The sequence below is a fragment of the Chrysemys picta genome, chromosome 17, assembly GCF_011386835.1.
Source record: "Chrysemys picta bellii isolate R12L10 chromosome 17, ASM1138683v2, whole genome shotgun sequence".
Lineage (NCBI taxonomy): Eukaryota > Metazoa > Chordata > Testudines > Emydidae > Chrysemys > Chrysemys picta.
Window position 1 is genome coordinate 20,354,172 of NC_088807.1, and position 18,450 is coordinate 20,372,621.

Genomic DNA, 18,450 nt, shown 5'->3' on the forward strand with positions numbered 1-18,450 from the left:
TTGTTTCCCGAGCCCAAAAGCGACGCTCCGCCGCGTGCAGCCGCTCCGTGAATGCCAGAAGGAAGCTGGCAGAGGAAGCGCAGCGTGAACTTGCAATAGTGATGTTATTGTGGCGCTTTTTGCCGACAACACTCTGTAGTGTAGACAAGGCCCAACCGTCAGAGGAGCGAAGTTCTGGAGCAGCCTCCCAAAGGACATAACTGGCTTCAAGACTGAGCTCGAGACGTTTCTGGAGGGGACGGGATGAGGAGACATCCCACAACGGCATGGAGCTGATCCGCGACTGAAGCAGCAAATATCCCCAACGTCCGGAGACGGGACACTCGCTGGGGAGGGCTCTGAGTTACTACAGAGAATCCGTTCCCAGGTGTCTGGCTGGTGGGTCTTGCCCACATGCTCAAGGTCTAAGTGGTCGCCGTATCTGGGATCAGGAAGGAATTTTCCCCCCAGGTCAGATTGGCAGAGACCCTGGGGGGGTTTCACCTTCATCTGCAGCCTGGGGCGCAGGGCACTGGCAGGTTTCAACTACAGTAACTCCTTACTTAATGTTGTCCCGGTTAATGTTGTTTCGTTGTTACGTTGCTGATCTATTAGGGAACGTGCTCGTTTAAAGTTGCGCAATGCTCCCTTATAGCGTCGTTTGGCCGCTGCCTGCTTTGTCCACTGCTTGCAGGATTCTCTGGAAGAGCAGCCCCTCCTTGTGGGGATTAGAACCAGGGGGGGCCAGCAGCCCCCCCAAACAGCTCCCCTAAATTCCCAGCAGCAGTTCAGCTGTCTCTCCCCCCACTGCCGTGCTGCTCTGGACCTGCCCTCTGCCTTGGAGCTGCTCCCGGGAGTTTCCTGCTTGCTGGGGGACGAGGGAGGGGTGCTGATATCAGGATGTCTTAGGGTTACCATATGTCCGGGTTTCCTCGGACATGTCCGGCTTTTCGGTCTATAAACAGCCGTCCGGGGGGAATTTGTAAAAAGCTAAAAATGTCCAGGATTTCCCCCCGGACGGCTATTTAAAGACCCAAAAGCGGCTGACAGTGCAGCCATGCTGGGGGAACTGTGGCAAGCCGGCGCCACTCACCTTTCCTCCCTGGGCCCTGGGGCAGTGCGCAGCTGAGTGCTCCTGGCGCGGCGGTGTCAGCCCACGGGGCCCCCCGCCCGGCCGGCAGGAGCCTGCAGAGAACAGCCCTGCCCCTGCCCTGGCACACAGAGAGGCAGGGAGGAGGTCTCGCTCCCCTGCATGCTGCAGCGGGGCAGGGCCTGTAGACTCGGGCAGAGAGCGGGGGGGCCCCTGCCCCCCTCCCCTAGACCTGACCCAACCGTAGGAAGGAGCCAGAGGGACTGGGAGGGACCTGCCTGCTGGATGCTTCCTGGGAGCCGGTCCAGGTAAGCACTGCTGGGCTCACCTGGCCCCCTGGCAGGTCCCTCTGCGGGGGCTCCCCTCAGCCCCACTGCCCTCAGCCCCCACCCTGACCCTGTTCCCTCAGCCTCCCCCGCAGTCCCCCCTGTGCCCCCACCCTCAATCCACTGCCCTCAGCCCCCCGACCCTGTTCCCTCAGGCTCCCCCACAGTGACCCCCCTGTGCCCCCATCCTCAATCCACTGCCCTCAGCCCCCACCCTGACCCTGTTCCCTCTGCCTCCCCCACAGTCCCCCCGGTGCCCCCCACCCTCAATCCACTGCCCTCAGCCCCCTGACCCTGTTCCCTCAGCCTCCCCCACAGTGACCCCCCTGTGCCCTCACCCTCAATCCACTGCCCTCAGCCCCCACCCTGACCCTGTTCCCTCTGCCTCCCCCACAGTCCCTCCCCCCCGATCATCTCACCCAACTCACTGCCCTCAGCCCCCACCCTGACCCTGTTCCCTCAGCCTCCCCCGCAGTTCCCCCTGTATCTCCCACCCTCAATCCACTGCCCTCAGCCCCCTGACCCTGTTCCCTCTGCCTCCCCCACAGTCCCTCCCCTCCCCTCCCCTCCCCTCTCCCCCCCCCCCCCCCCGATCATCTCACCCCGCATGGATGTGGAAATCTGTCCCGGATTCCAGGCTGTTGTTAGCCCCTGGGGCAAAAGATCAGCAGAGGTTTCCAAAGGGAAGTTTGCAGCCTTTGCTCAGACCCAAACATTTTCACTTAAAAAAAAAAAACCCAAACCCATCCTGACACCCATCTGCTCCGTCCAGATTTGCTGTTATCCCTGTTGAGGCCAAAGTGGTTTGAAAAATTAAAAATCCTTGACACCATTGTGTTGCTTTCCCCTGTGTTGCTCATTAATCTGATGGACCTGCCCATAATGAAGAAAGATGAATGCCCTGGGAGCAATGTGTCAGGCAGACAGTTTGTCAAGTAGGAAAGTGAATGCTGAAGCCCTCACAAAATGCAGAGGCTTTTCTTAACCTGAGCACTGAAAAAGAGCCGGATACCTGCATGGGTTTGAAAGTGACAAGAGCCTAGCGACTGACCAGAGCAGCGCCAGGTTTGACGTGTCGAGGAGGGTCTGTGTCATGAAGTCTGCGTTTCCACTGAGGACTCTTCCATCGCCAGGGTAGCGCTGGTGCAGGTCTGTCACCCGGCACAGCAATGCTGAGAGGTGCCAGTGTAGACCCGACCCACCCTCAGCCCCCGCCCTGACCCTGTTCCCTCAGCCTCCCCCGCAGTTCCCCCTGTACCTCCCACCCCGAACCCACTGTCCTCAGTGCCTGCCCCCGTACCAACAGCCTCCCCCACAGTCCCCCTGCTCCCCCCAACCCACTGCCCTCAGCCCCCACCCTGACCCTGTTCCCTCAGCCTCCCCTGCAGTTCCCCCGTACCTCCCACCCCGAACCCACTGCCCTCAGTCCCTGCCCCCGTACCAACAGCCTCCCCCAGTCCCCCTGCTCCCCCCAACCCACTGCCCTCAGCCTTGCCCTACCCCAAATCTCTTCTTCAGCCTCCCCCATCATCCCACCCCCATCGCTCCCCCTGCTGTCCCACCCCCTCAACTTCCCCCCATTCCAGTCCTGCTCCCCTCTGTCTTATCCCCACCAGACCCTGTCCCTCTCCCCAACCCCCCCAGCCCAGTCCCATTGTCTCCACCGCCCCACTCTACACAGCTCTCTCTACCCTGTCCCATTCATGCTCCCCTCAGCCCCTACCCTACTCCCCCCATCCCAGTCCTGTCCCATCCCCCTCAGCCCCCCACAGTCCCAGTCTTGTCCCCCTCAGTTCCTCCACCCTGCTTCCCCCGGTCCATCCCCACACACCCACCGACTCCCTCGACCTCCCTTCCCCCAATCCCACTGCCTGGACCCACCCCCGTCCCACTCAGGATATGCAGGAAAAAGAAGCAGTGGGTTTAAATTGTAGCAAGGGAGATTTAGGTTAGACATTAGGAAAAACTTCCAAACTTTAAAGGTAGCTAAGCACTGGACAAATTACCTAGAAAGGTTATGGAATAGCAATCATTGGAGTTTTTTAAGAGGTTAGACAAACACCTGTCAAGGATGGTCTAGTGTTGTTATTACTCAGTCCTGCCTCAGTGCAGGGGTTTGACTAGATGACCTGTTGATGTCCCTTCCAGTCCTACATTGCTGTGATTCACACTGAATTGCCTTGTGCCACTGTCTAGTAGTAGTGGCACACAGTTCTCTGACATGCAGGTTTATAAAACTGTAGTTAATATACAGTTTAGAGCATAGCAGTTTTAAAGCTCTGCATGTTCAGACCAACTGAGCTGAGAATTGTGATCTTGTATTCAAAACTATTAAGATGTGGGCTGAAATAAAATCAGCATGAATTGCTCAACAATATCAACGGAATCAGCATTGCGCTGCTATATATTGAAAACATTACAGTGAAATCTTGCAAGTATTACATAGCACGCCGCCTTGCCCCAGTGGTAACTAAGCATAACATCTTCCTGTTTCAACATTCTTAACTTGTATCCCTCCTAGAAGTTGTTTTTTTTCAAACACTGAATGCTGCTAAGTTATGAGTTTTAACAGTTTTTTTTTCTTTTAAACGACAGCACTGAATGTTATTCTAAAATTGTTTTCCACATATTCTTAAACTCCCCGTTTATCCCCTGCTGATGTTCATTGTGAAAAGTATTACAGGTCTAATAATAATATTTGGCACTTTTGTAATTCACTGTCCAACCTGTGTTTTGTGCCCTCCTCTGGTGGATTTTTAGAGGATAACTGTATAGCTACCAGCTAAGGGAGTTATATCTTGATCTCAAGTAGTAGAAGCTCATGCTTTTAAGTCTGGATGGCTCGGGTTCAATCTTTGGTGACTAGCTATGATGGAGGTTGCTACACTTATAATCCCTTTAATCAGAGGTTCTGAATATGCTTTGTTGTAGGCAGAGCTAGCCTATAGTTAAGCAACCGAAAATTTAGAATGGGAAGTGTTGAAATGTTGGGAAGCCTTATCATTTTGCCAATCTGGAACGAACATCCCATCTGAGGGAAGGGGGCGGGGAGAGAAGAGAGTGAGACAGGACCAGGAAACTGGGACAAGGAATCCAGAGCGGTAGTGGGGGGCAGTTGAAATCAGATGAGGAGCTGGGGCGGGTTAGACAGCAATAGGATAGACATAGACTGGAGGGGACGGGGAAGTCTTTGACTATTAGAGACCACTCCGTTCTCCGAACATTTGATTCGCGGGAAGCAGGGGAGGGGGAGGAGCAGGGGGCGGAGCATTCAGGGGAGGGGATGGAGTCGGGGTGGGGACTTTGGGGAAGGGGCGGCGTTGGGGCGGGGCCGGGGAAGGGGCGGAGTTGGGGCAGAGAAGGGGCGGAGTTGGGGCAGGGCCGGGGCCCCTTAGAGTGTCCTCTTTTTCCAGGACTGCAATATGGTAACCTTAGGATGTCTCCCTGCACCTGTTCCTCCCCCCCCCCCCCCGTACCCTCTCTCCACAAAGCGAAGGAGGGGACAGGGCTCAGGGACAGAACAGGGGAAGGGGGGCTTGCTGGAAGCTGTTGTTTTCCTGTCTGAACTGCCTGATCTGCTTAAACAGGCAACGTTCTTGAAGTGGGGGTCAGCATAGTTAAAGGGGCAATGCACCCCTCTCTCTCTCTGTCTCTCACTCACTCATGCACGCAGCCCCCTGCACTTTGGAAAGTCAGCACCTGCGCAGCCGTGCATGCGCTGTCAGGAGGAGGGAGTGGTGCACTCCATGGATAGGGTGGGCTCATCAGCATGTTCCGTTGAGGGCTCAGCCGAGTGCTAGTTCATCATTTAGCAGCAAGGCTCCCTGGGAAATAGCCCACCCTCTGACTTCACCACCTCAACCAAGCTTCACAATCATCATTGCTGTGGACAGTATTCAATTGTTTGTTTAGAATTGTTTAAAACTTATACTGTATATGTATATAATGTCTTTTGTCTGGCGGAAAAAAATTCCCTGGAACCTAAACCACCCCATTTACATTAATTCTTATGGGGAAATTGGATTCACTTAACATCGTTTCACATAAAGTCGCATTTTTCAGGAACAGAACTACACCGTTAAGTGCGGAGTTACTGTAGTGTCAGTGGTGGATTCTCTGAAACTTGACGTCTTTAACCCATGATTTGAGGCCGTCAGTGACTCAGACGGAGGCTGGGGTCTGCTACAGGAGTGGGTGGGTGAGGCTCTGTGGCCTGCGATGTGCAGCAGCTCAGACCAGATGATCACGATGGACCCTTCTGGCCTTAAAGTCTGTGAGTCTGTGAGTCTGTTGCCCCCTCGGGGTGGTACCCCATGGCTGCGCAGGGCTCTCATTGCGGGGCCCCCCGGCTCACATTGATTGCGGCATAAACGCTGGACTGGGCGGCCTCAGGGGCAGGGGCCAGGCCCCCCCGCTTAGTGTGCAGCGCCCGGCCGTCCAGCTCGGCATAGGTGAGTCCATCGGCACCGGGGTCGGGCTTCTGGGGCTGGGAGGAGAGAGAGTCACTGGGGTGTGCGTCTGTGTGCACCAAACACCCCCACCACACACACACACACACACACACACACACACACATTCACACAGAGCAGGGTTTGTCCCCTCCAGCAGGGGGTGACAGGGACACACACAAACACACTCACACACACCCCTGCAATCCCAGCTGGCGATCCCATAAGCACCTCCCAGGAACCCCACCCCCACCCCAAAATACTGAGTGTGCCAGATAAGGTGAGTGGGGCCCATGTGGGTCAGGGTTGGGGGTCAGGGCCCGCGGGCGGACAGGGACACTTACCAGGGTCTGCGTCTCTTTCCCTTCATCGATGGAGGAGTCTGTAGAACAGAGACACCAGCTGAGCTGCACCCCCGGCCGGCCCAGAGCAGAACCCCACATCCAGCTCTGACCCCTTTGTCCAGCCAGGGGGCTCAGAGACCAGCACAGCCACCCCTCCCCCGCCCCACAGCATGGGCCAGGGTCATTAGCCCCATGTTACAGAGAGGAAAACTGAGGCACAGAGACGGCAGCAGCGTCTAGGGGGTTATGGCGGGAGGGGGGCTGGGAGTCAGGACTCCTGGGTTCTCATCCCAGCTCTGGGAGGGGACTGGGATCTAGTGGTTAGAGCAGGGGGCTGGGAGCCAGGAGTGGATGGGGATTCTCCCCAGGTTATTGGCTGGGAAGGTCCAATGGAGAAGTGAAGGGGGGACACACAACGCTCCAGGCTTGGGGGGGGAGAATGGGGGGCCCACAGAGGGAGACACTGAACTAGAGGGGGAGGGGAGGGTGTCCCACAGGAAGTTGGTGTGGAGGGAGGCAAGAAGCTCAGCTGACACCAGCTACCTCTGGGGCCTTCTCCTTAGTCCCACCCAGAAGCAGCTGTGGAGCCCCCACAAGCCCCTCCCATCCCCAGGGGTCCTGCCCCACCCTGGTACCTCCTTGGGTGTGTTACTCACAGATGGGGTCTTGCTGTGCCGGGGTCTTCAATACCCTCAAGGGGCTGGGGCTAAAAGAGAGAAAATCCCCTTGTAAATGTCATATCCCCCCACCCGCAGGGAGATTCCCCAACACACTGAGAGAGCCCCCCATCCTGCCTCACACTGAACCCTGTTCCCTAACCCCCCCCCCCCCGCCGCAACCACTAGACCCCACTCCCCTGCCAGAGGCGAAACGTGGGGGGGGGGGGGGGCATGCAGGGTCACATGACCCTCCCCAGATTGCTCGGTCACATGGTGCAGCCGGGCCCCTCCCTGTGGAGCAGCTGAGCTGGGGAGCTGCGCTGGACAGGGAGAGGCAGAGGCAGGAGCAGAGAAACAGCTGGGAGCTGCAGCGTGGGGGGTCACTGCTTTCCGGGAGGGGGGGCGGGTGTGGTGTGACTCCAGCTGTTCTGGGGTTGTGCCCCTCCACTGTCAGCAGGCCCAGGTCATCTCTGAGGAGTCCTGACTCCCAACCCCATTACCCCCCCCACACACACACAGAGCCAGGGACAGAACCCAGGAGCCCTGTGACCCCGGCAGGTCGAGCGGGAGGGGGGAGGAGCCGGGTTCCTACCTGCTCGGTCTCGGTGCGGCTCCTTTTCCTGCAGAGGGACACAAACCAGAATCCTCCATGAGCCAATCGGGATCCCCCGGTCCCAGCACCCGGCCACTCACCCCCACAGGGCAGCAGGGATGGGGGGGGTCTGGGGGGGCTCCCCTCTGCTGCTGGTGCTGAGCCTGGATCCCTGCTGGGCTGGGCCAGACCAGCAGGGGGCAGCACAACACCATAGCATGCACCGGGGGGAGGGGCAGATTGACTCCGGGGGTTTTTCTGGTCCCCAAACCTCCCTCATTAGTGACTCGTTATAACGAACCTGATCCACAGGCCAGTGGCTCCCGTGGCAGCCCAGGTACCTGAGAAGCACGGTGCCAGGGGCTCGTTAAACAGGGACCCCTCACTCAGCGCTGAAATGCGGCCACCTCTGGGGTGGGACAGCTGTGTGTACAGGGATTACTCACTCAGTGCCCCCTGCTGAGCCCCCCCTGCTCCTTGGCTTTCCCGGCACAGTCCCTCATCCAAGCCGTGACCCCATCCCGCCCTGCTTAGCCGCAGGTTTAACCCTTCCCTCGCTGGGCGGGGCACTCACTGGCTTGGGTTATTCGGAAGCAGACGAAGGCCACGAGGAGCAGGAGGAGGACGGCGGCTGCCGCGCTCACCCCGGCGATGATGGGGCTGGTCGGACCCATAGGTTCCAGCGATTCCGATCCGCCTGGGAAACAGCAGCAGCCGTGAGTGCCGGGGGCGGCTGGTCTGTTCCCCCCTCCCAGCCCCTCCCACCCCAGGCGGTGCCCAAGGGGCTGGGACACCGCAGGGCGCAGGCAGCAGAAAATTAGATGGGGAGGATGTCGGGGGGGCCCAGGGCATCAAGTGGGGTCAGAGCAACAAGATTTGGGGGATTTGTAGTGCTAGGGGGCGCTGGGCTGCAGGGCAGGGACTCAGTAGGGGGCGCTCTCCCCATCAATCAGAGCTGGCCCCATTGCCCAGCACAGCACTAGGGGGCGCTGTCTGATCCAGCCTGGCCATAATTTCTAAGGCATTTCACCCACTTCCTCATGGCCACTCCGGCTCAGGCCAATGGGCCCATCTAGCCCGGTATCCCGCCTCCCATGCTGGCTGCTCCTGGCTGCTTCGCAGGGAGCTCCAGGGCACCCCCACCCCCACCACTGATGGGCCCAGCTGCCCCCAGAGGAAGCCTCCGGCTGCCCCGTTAGCAGCGGGTTCGTGTCTGAGCGGGAGGCTTCTCTCCCCTCCCAAATCCATTGGTGGGGGGGAGTCACTGCCCCTGAGAACAGCCTCGGTCCCTCCCCCTGGGCAACTACTGGAGGAAGCTGCCCCATAATCTCTGACTCAGTAGATTCCCCCCAGCCCCAGTACCTGGCCCCGCACTGCCCGGGCGGGTGGGATTCGACGCTGCTCCAGGCTGGGTCGGGTCGGTTCCCCCTGCAGAAAGAGAACCAGCGTCTGTCAGGGTGGGGGGAGGGGCTGAAACACCAACTCAGAGATTGCCCCCAACTCCCCGCGACCAGTGATGGGAGAAGCCCCAGCACCCCGACCCTGGTCCGCAGAAGCACAGGGGTACAGGGGAACCCTTAGCACTGGGACCTCCGCTCTGAACATCCCATCAGGGTGCCGACCTTCTGAGGGTCCGGCTGGGAGCGAGAACGTGGAGCTGGGCCTCTCATCTGCTACCACCAGCTGCACGGTGTCGCTGGGCTGTGACGAGACGAAGGGCTGTGATTGGAGCCGGTAGCTGCAGCTGTAGCTCCCTCCGTGCTGCCGGCCCACGGTGGGGATGCGGAACTCGGCCCCGTCCCCAGCAGGGTCCATGTGTCGCTGCGGGTTCAGGTCTCCGGCCTTGTGCAGGAAGAACGTCACGTCCCGGCGCTGCCCCTGACACCGGATGGTGACGTCTGCCCCTGGGGCGGTGACCCCAGTGGGGCTCAGAGAGATGGAGGGTCTGGATAAGCTGCGATCTGTGCACAGGAGACAGGCTATGAGAGCCAGACCCGGGCACCCACCCAACCCTGCCTTCAGCTGCAGAAGAGAAGAGTGAGGGGGGATTTGATAACAGCCTTCAACTACCTGAAAGGGGGGATCCAAAGAGGATGGAGCTCGGCTGTTCTCAATGGTGGCAGATGACAGAATGGTCTCAAGTTGCAGTGGGGGAGGTCTAGGTTGGATATTAGGAAACACTATTTCATTAGGAGGGTGGTGAAGCACTGGAATGGGTTACCTAGGGAGGTGGTGGAATCTCCATCCTTAGAGGTTTTTAAGGCCCGGCTTGACAAAGCCCTGGCTGGGATGGTTTAGTTGGGGTCGGTCCTGCTTTGAGCAGGGGGTTGGACTAGAACCTCCTGAGGTCTCTTCCAACCCTGATCTTCTATGATTCCCCGGCCGGCCCTAGGCATGGAAGGGAGTCAGCCCCCTGAGAGCCAGGGAGGTGTCATTATCCCCATTCTATGGGGGGGAAACTGAGGCAAAGACAGATTCACTTTCCTTAGTGAGCTCCCTGGGGCAGGGACTCTCTTTACTCTGGGTTTATGCAGCGTCTGGCACAACGGGGCCCTGATCATGGCGGGGGCCCTTCATGCTCCCCCAACACAAGGGATCCAGCGCTATTGAGGTCAGCGTTTGCAGAGGTCTCCACTAACTGTGGGCGTCTCGGTTTGTGGGCGTTCGGCCTGAGATCCCCCAAGATTGAGGCCTCCCCACAAGGAAGGACACTTTTAAAACCCGCGACATGCTCCCATCACACAGAGTCTGTGTCTGTGCCAGGAGCTGGGCCAGATCTCCTGGGTCCCAGCCCAGCGCCGTGTCCACCAAGTCACCACTTCTCCTGCAGCCCCTGCCTCATTCAGCCCTGGCTGGAGCACTGCCTGAGGCAGGGCCTGGAGAACAGAGGGGATGAGATCACAGGATTAAATAGCGACTCACGGTTCCTACGCACAACGGGCAGCATTAAAGTAGCTTCCCTGCCCCGAGTCTCCAGGGGCTGCTGCTCCCCCATGGCTGGGGAACCCCCCAGTGACTCCGTCCCCGCTCCCTGACTGGACGTCCCCTCTGCGGGGTCAGGACTCGGCAGAGCCTGGCTCTGAGCATCCCACTGCCACCAAGCCCCTGGGAGGGTCTGGCTGGGGGAGGGGCTGGGAATGGGGACGCTGAGCCGGGCTCCTCACCTCTCACCACCAGCTCCACGGGGTCGCTGGGGTATGACACGGCGAACGGCTCCGATCTGCTGTGATAGGAGCAGCTGTAATTCCCGCCGTCCTCCCAGCTCACGTTGCTGATGGTAAACACAGCCTCGAACCCGTCCGAATCCACAGTTTGGAAATGGCGTCCCTCTTTATTCAGCATGAATCGCATGCCCAGGCGCTGCCCCCGACACTGGATGGTCCCAGCTGCCCTCAGGGAGACCCCCCCGCTGGGTCTCAGAGAGATGCTAGGTTTGGGGTAGCTGGGCTCTGCAGTGGGAAGCAGACAGGCCGTGAGACGCAGGCCCCGTCACTCAGTCCTGGGGCCCATCCTCACCACGCAGCCTCAGTGGTGGGTCAGACCCAGCAGCTCTGGGGACGGGCTCCTGGATGCCTTTCCACGGGGGCCAGAGTTTCCTCTGAGCCCTGGGCTAACAGCATGAGACACGGAGCAACCCCAGCCCCTGGGGGCCCAGAGCTCTGCTCCCTAGTGGGTGACAGGTCAGTCCAGTCTCCAAGGTCCATTCACTGCCTGGCTTCTCTGCTGGGAGGGCTGGGAGCCAAGACACCTGGGTCCTGTCCCTGGATCTGGGATGGGAGTGGGGGCTAGTGGTTAGAGCGGGGGAGGGGATGGCTGGGGGCCAGGACTCCTGGGTTCTGTGCACAGCATCACTTCTGACTTGTAGGGGACTGTGTAAGTCTCTCCTATACACGGAGGTTTAAAACCTTCAGCTCCACCCATCACCCCCTAACTGATGTGTTGCCTGGGAGCCTGCAGCTCCCCCTGGGGGCAGGGGTTTCTCTCCCTCAGCACTGAATCTCCAGCAGCTGCTTCTCCCCCCTGGCTGGGGAACCTCCTAGTGACTCCGTCCCTGTTCCCCAGCCGGGCGTCCCCTCTGCTGGGCCTGGGGCTAGGAACAGAGACACTGAGCCAGGCCCCTCACCTGCTACCACCAGCTCCACGGGGTCACTGGGCTCTGACCAGGTGTGGGGATCCGAGTCGGGGGATAATAGCAGGTGTAGCTGCCTCCATCTGCCCGGCTCGCTTTGGGGATGGGAAATTTGACCCCAGCCGAGTCCCCGCCCAGCGCTGCTGCGTTCCTGTCCCCAGCCTTGTACAGAACAAACTCCAGACCCTGGCGCTGACCCCAACACCGGATGGTCGCGGCTCCCCCCAGGACAACCCCCACCGGGTGGGGCTGAGGGAGATGGAGGGTTTGGGGGAGCTGAGCTCTGCAGTGTGAGGGAGACGGGGCGTGAGACAGACATCGGCACAGCCACCGCGCCCCATCCCCGGCATGGAGCATCAGTGATGGGACAGAGACAGGGTCAGGGTCTCCCCTGGGATCCAGGGCACCAAGGCACCATGGGGCCAAGATATCCCCCCTCCACCTGATCTGCACTGGTTGGGCTGGATATCCCATCTGCTGGGCACCAGGGCTCACGGAGACCCCTGGGGGTCTGGCTGGGTGTGGGGCTGGGAGCCGAGGTGCTGGGCTGGGCCCCTCACCTGCTACAATGATCTGCACAGGGTCGCTGGGCTCCGAGTAGGCAGCTCATCCTGCTCTGTCGCTATAACGACAGGTGTAGCTGCCACCGTGTTCCCGTCTGGCGCTGGTGATGGGAAATTCAGCCTCAGAGCCAGCAGGGTCTGTGTATGTCAGATAGTTCCCATCTCCAGCCTTGTAGAGGAGGAACCTCAGGCCCAGGTACTGATGCCCACACTGGATGGTGACATTTCCCCCCAAAGGGATCACCCCACCGGGGCTAACGGAGATGGAGGGTTTGGGGTAGGACCCCTCTGGATTCACAAACAAACAGGCAGTAAGTGGGGGTGACACAAACCATGTCCATCTGACTCAATCTTCTTCCCATCTGTCGCTCCAGCGTTTTACCCCCCGCCCGTCCCTGGGGTGCAGGCCCGGCCCTGCAGCTCACAGCTGGGGAGAGTCATGGGAGGATGTGACGAAGTGGGACAGTTCTTAATGTTTCCTCTGAATACTGTAGGGATGCCTCAGTTTTCCCATGCATGTCTTAAGTTTCTAGGTGGTGAGATAAGGGGGTGTGTAGTGAGGCTGGCTCCCGACGGCCACTGAGAGAGAGGAACCAGAGCAGGCACCCAAGTGGGTGGAGCCATCTCCACCTGTTCCCGCCCCCCGGAAGTCAAGGGGCGGGACAGGAAGTATAAAAGCCAGGCCCCAGCACTCAGTTGGAGCCCGGCAGCCGGAGAGGACAGACGGCTCAAGCTCCTGCTAGACCGAGCCTCCCCAGAGCCAGGTACCCTGACGCCGACGGACCGAGTCTCCCTCAAGCCAGGTACCCCGACGTGGATTGGCCGAACCTCCCCCGAGCCAGGTACCCCGACGTGGATTGGCTGAGCCTACCCTGAGCATGGTACCCCAAGGAGGGGCCCAAGCGCCCCCCTGACCCGAGACCGGAGGAGCGACCCGACCTAGACAGCCCTCAGCAAGCCGAGGAGCGCATGGTGTGGGACCCAGCCGCTGAGCCCAGCGATGAGCAGGTACCCATGGAGGGGGAGATGGAAAGTAGCCCGGGGGTAGCCGACCCCAGTCTGGCTACAGCAGAGGAAGAGCCAATGTCGGTGTGTTGCGGTCAGGACCCCACCGACACAGCAGCAGACTGACTGCCGCTCTTAGGGCCCCGGGCTGGGACACAGTGGAGTGGGTGGGCCTGTGTCCCCCTTGCCACCCCGCTTATGGGTGGCAGCCTCCCTCTCCAGCCAGCGCTCCGGCATCCTCCCCTGAACTATTGTTTGTTGCCCCGCCCTGACTAAGGGCCTGGGCTTCCTGACTTCGTTAGTGCTCAGCTCCTGCTAAACTGACCTGAGCCCCCCTGGACAAGTGTTTGCTGCCCCGCCCTGATTGAGGGCCGGGCCTTAGCTACTGGCTTTATTGAGGCTCAGCCTGCAGGAAGGTTCTGAGCCCCCCTGGACCCCTGGTGTGTCGCTGCCCTGAGCTAGCGTGTGGGCTTATTTGACTTTGTAATTACTCAGCTCCGGCCGCGAGAACCGGAGCCCGAACTGGGGTTGTTGTCCAGCCCTGACTGAGGGCTGTAGCTCTTTACAGAGGCCGTGTACCTTTGTTTAGCCTCTGCCTGAGGGGCGGAACCCCAAGACCTTCAGAACCTGAGGCACGATTTGGGCCGTGTAGTGAGGCGGCCTGGCTCCCGACGGCCCCCTGAGAGGGCGCGGCCCCCGCACCGGACTATTACAGGGTGTAATTGTTGCAGAGCAAAGGGTCGGTGTACATAAATGGCCGACACTCTGTCTCCTGGCAATTAATGGCCTGGGCCCTTCCCCCCTGCAAGGTGATAGCTAAAAGTGTTGGAGAACAAAGGAATCGGGTGACCTCCTGGCCCGGGAAAGGGACAAAGCCCAGAGGAGGAGGGGCTGGAGAGTGAGCCAGTTTGGGGCTGGCTGGGGACGTGGAGTGAAGTGCAGACATGGTTATCTGGCTCACTGCCCCCCAAAATGGACCCGGTTGAGGGGTCCTGTTCTCTGTACCTACAAGCTCTGTTTTAGACCCTGTTCCTGTCCTCTAATAAACATCTGTTTTACTGGCTGGCCAAGAGTCACGGTGAATCGCAGGAAGTGGGAGGTGCAGGGCCTTGTCTCCCCCAAACTCCGTGACAACTGGTGGTAGCAGTGGGATGCACTGCACCCCGTGGATGGCGCTTCTTGCAGTGAGGTACTGGGGAGCAGTAAAACGTAGGGGGATTAACGAGAACCAGGCATGCTGAAGGCTCAGAGAGGAGCTAGGCCTAACCCCTGGGAGTGTGTGACCAGTGAGAAGGACTGTTGCAGTAATGGGGTCCCCCTGGGGACTGTGGTGAGCGTTTCCAGGGGCGGAGGAGACTGCGGCTTGACCCTGGGGGAGAGGTGGTGACCTGGAGAAGGGCTGGCACAGTAGCGGTTCTTCCTGGAAACCGTGGGGAGCTGAGAGCACACAGGCCTGCGAGTCCACAACAACTTGGGAACAGCGGGAAGATGTATAACCATCTCCTTAAGAGGAACCTTGTAGAGCTGTGCAGGGGCTGCACATTGGGAAGCTCACCAAAGAACAGCTCATTGCCCAGCTGGAGAAGGAGGATCGCTCGGAGGAGCTGATCCCACCCCTGGGGAAGCAGCCCAGCAGATGCAGCACAGGCACCGGTGTCTGCCCCAGCTGGGAGGGGTCAGACTGCTGCCGAGAGCACTCCAAGGCCCCTCCTACCTATGACTAGGGGAGGGGCTGGAAGGAGCCCGGCGAACCCTGGGGGCACTGTGACCCCCACGGCCAGCCAAGGAGCATCTGGCCAGAGCCCAGAGAAAACAGAAGGTCTGGTATGATGGCATGGCGCAGGCCCGCACCTACGCCACTGGGGACCAGGTGATGGTTCTCATCCCCGTAAGGAAAAACAAACTCCAGGCGCCAGGGAAGGGCCCTTTCAAGGTTGTCAAGCAACTAAATGAGTTAAACTACGTGGTGGAGCTGTCTAACCAGGCGCATCACCGCCGGGTGTACCATGTCAATATGATGAAGCTATATTATGACATTGGAAATGTGGTGTTGGCCGTGTGTAGACATTAGGAGGAACAGGGAGATGACCCTTTAGTAGATCTAGTCCCTGAGACAGGAGCTGGCTCCCCCCAGAAACAATTCCCCTCTCTGATCGGCTGACCCCTGCCCAGCAAGCTCAGATCAGAGGGGTGCTGCATCTGTACCGACAGCTGTTTTCCAACCAGCCTGGACCACTAATTTGACTGTCCACTGCGTGCAGACAGGATCGCAACGCCCTATAAGATGTTCTCCCTTCCAAGTCACAGGGAAAACTGCTCAGGACCTGGAAAGAGAGGTCAAGGACATGCTGGCTTTGGAGGTGATGCACCCGTCTTCCAGCCCTTGGGCCTCGCCGGTGGTGCTGGTCCCCAAAAAGGACGGGTCGATCTGGTTCTCTGTGGACTATCGGAAGCTCAGTGCCATCACTGTAGCCGATGCCTACCCCATGCCCAGGCCTGACGAGCTCCTAGACAAGCTGGGAGGAGCTCGGTACCTTACCACCATGGATCTTACAAAGGGCTACTGGCAGGTGCCACTGGATTCAGATGCCAGGCTGAAATCAGCCTTTATCACCCCTCTGGGGCTCTGAGTTCCTGACCCTGCCTTTTGTCCTCAAGGGGGCGCCGGCCACCTTCCAGTGCCTGGTGGATCAGCTACTGAGGGGGATGGAGAGTTTTGCCGTGGCGTATATCGATGACATCTGTGTCTTTAGCCAGACCTGGGAGGATCATGTGTCCCAGGTTAAACAAGTGCTGGACCAACTCCAGGAGGCTGGGCTGAGCGTAAAAGCTGAGAAGTGCAAGGTGGGGATGGCTGACATATCTTACCTGGGCCACCAGGTGGGGAGCGACTGCCTAAAGCCAGAACCAGCCACGGTGGAGGCGATCAGAGACTGGCCCGCTCCCCAAACCAAAACGCAGGTCCAAGCCTTTATAGGAATGGCGGGGTACTATCAAAGATTTGTGCCCCAATTTAGCTCCATAGCCGCCCCCATCACTGAGTTATGCAAGAAGAGGAAGCCAGACAAAGTGGTCTGGACTGAGCAGTGCCAGAGGGCTCTCTGTGCGCTGAAGGAGGCTCTGGTCAGTGGCCCAGTTCTGGTAACCCCAGACTTTGACAAGCCCATTATGGTGTTCACCGACGCCTCAGACATGGGGCTAGGGGCAGTGTTAATGCAGGCAGATGAAAAGAGGGAGAGATGTCCCATCATGTACCTGAGCAAGAAGTTGCTACCCCGGGAGCAGAACTACGCGGCCATCGAGAAGGAATGCCTGGCCATGGTGTGGGCCCTTAAGAAACTAGAGCCATATCTCTTTGGGCGACACTTCACTGTGTACACTGATCACTCCCCGTGACCTGGCTACACCAGATGAAAGGAGCCACTGCCAAGCCACTGAGGTGGAGCCTGCTCCTGCAGGATTACGATATGGAGGTGGTCCATGTGAGGGGGAAAGCCAAAGCTGATGTGTTGTCCCGGAGACGGGGGCCTGAACTTTCCCAGGTCACTGGTTAGAGTGACCACGCTCAGTTCAGTCTTGAAGGCAGGAGAGATGTGACTGAGTAGGGAGTGGGGAGTATTAACCTGGGAATGTTGCACGGGAGTTTTATTAGTTTACTGCCTTCTGCTAACACGGGGCGTGCCTCCCTTTCCCTGGGGTACTGCACCAACACTAGATGGTGATGGGAAATAGGGGGTGACTTCACTGAGGGATGATACTTGACGGCCAGCAGTAACATGAGCCCAGGAGTGGGTTGGGGCCAGGTGACACCTTCTGCCTGGGGAAACTGGACAAAGGCTGGAGGAGGGGCCAGGGGGTGTGGCTGGATGAGACTGCTGGAGGGAGTTTCAGTTTGGAACTGGCTGGGGGGGAGGCCTAGACCCCACCCCCCAAGATGGACCCGACTGAGGAGTCCTGTTTTCTGTACCTACAAGCTCTGTTTTAGACTGTGTTCCTGGCATCTAATAAACCTCTGTTTTACTGTCTGGCAGAGAGTCACGATGAATCATAAGAAGTGGCGGGTGCAGGGCCCTGACTCCCCCACACTCCGTGACATGGGGTTCCTGGTCTAAATTTGGGTCATTTGAGCAAGCAGCTCACAGGACAGGCCCCCCAAAAAACATGTTTACAAAATCCCCCAGTTGTTCCAACAGGTTCCCATCCCAGTAATGATTAGAGCGAGGTCTCAGTCCCCACCTCTGGGGAGAACGTGTCTGACAGGTTCATACCTCTGGGGGATTGGTGCCCCGCACCCCCACCCACGTCCCTCGTCCTTAATGCAGAAATTCCCCCAACTGCCCCATTCCCCACAGATACTCACGTCCTGACACCCTGCTCCACCCGGCCAGCCAGCAGCCTGGAGAGGAGACAACTTGTTAGAGACCAAATCCCAGAGTGACCGGACCCTGGTCTCAGATCCCCCCATGGACACACACGCTGGTCTCAGACCCCCACTCCCCCCCCCCCCCCGCCACCATGGGCACACGCCCTGGTCTCAGATCCCCTGCTCCATAGGCAAACGCCCTGGTTTCAGATCCCCCTCATGGGCACTCTCCCTGGCTCTCTCTGATACTCACCGAGGAGGAGGACAGTGAGAGCAGACGCCATGACAGGGCAGTGGGGGCTCCTCAGCGCTGCCACCAACACCCTGGTGCCCAGCTCCACCCAGCCTGAGGCCCGAGTGCGAGCGGAATGAGGAACTGCGCCACGGACTGCGGCCCCAGGAAGCCTGTGATGCACTTGGCCCTGTTCTTCCCCATCAGATGGTTCCTCTGCAATCTCCAGCCCAGATCTACCACGGTCAGAGCAAAGCCAACTCCTTGCCACACCCATCAAACCACATCCCCTCCTGCAGCTGCCTGGTTCCCACCCCCCGCCCCATCACCTCCCAGCCCCACATGGGAGCTGCCCAGTCCAGGGACCAGCTGGGAACGGGGCAATCTCAGGAGGCATCAAGAGGTGCCCAGGCTGCCCTGACCTTTTCCAACAGGCCCTTCTAGCCTCCCTGGAGCAGCAGCTCAGAGCAGAGGAGGGCTCTCTCCTCCAGCCCCCAAAGGAGCGACCCTCTCCCATGGAGAGGGACAGAGATTCCTTCCTGACCCAGCTGGGCCCAGTGCTCGCCCTGCAGCATGAGGGTGGAGGGGCCTGGCCAACTTCCTTCTCAGGTAGTATCACTTCAGAAATGGGCGTCAGGGGGGGTTGTGGTTTCTGGTCCCCATGAGTGGGGGAGGGAGGGATAAATGTAGATCCTGAGTTGTTAAAGGAACAGCCGATAA

At 59.2% G+C, this 18,450-nt stretch overlaps 1 protein-coding gene across 1 annotated transcript; it reads right to left on the minus strand.

Moving 5' to 3' along the window:
- Positions 1-3,774: 3,774 nt before the first annotated feature.
- Positions 3,775-17,956, minus strand: LOC122173205 (osteoclast-associated immunoglobulin-like receptor). The gene is made up of 10 exons (XM_065570933.1): positions 17,752-17,956; positions 17,496-17,531; positions 10,603-10,887; positions 9,061-9,399; positions 8,801-8,866; positions 8,013-8,135; positions 7,439-7,466; positions 6,844-6,893; positions 6,188-6,225; positions 3,775-5,881 (listed from the first exon to the last, which is right to left on the minus strand). Exons 1-10 carry the CDS (start codon positions 17,780-17,782, stop codon positions 5,726-5,728), a joined length of 1,152 nt encoding a protein of 383 aa, XP_065427005.1. The 5' UTR covers positions 17,783-17,956; the 3' UTR covers positions 3,775-5,725.
- Positions 17,957-18,450: the final 494 nt, after the last annotated feature.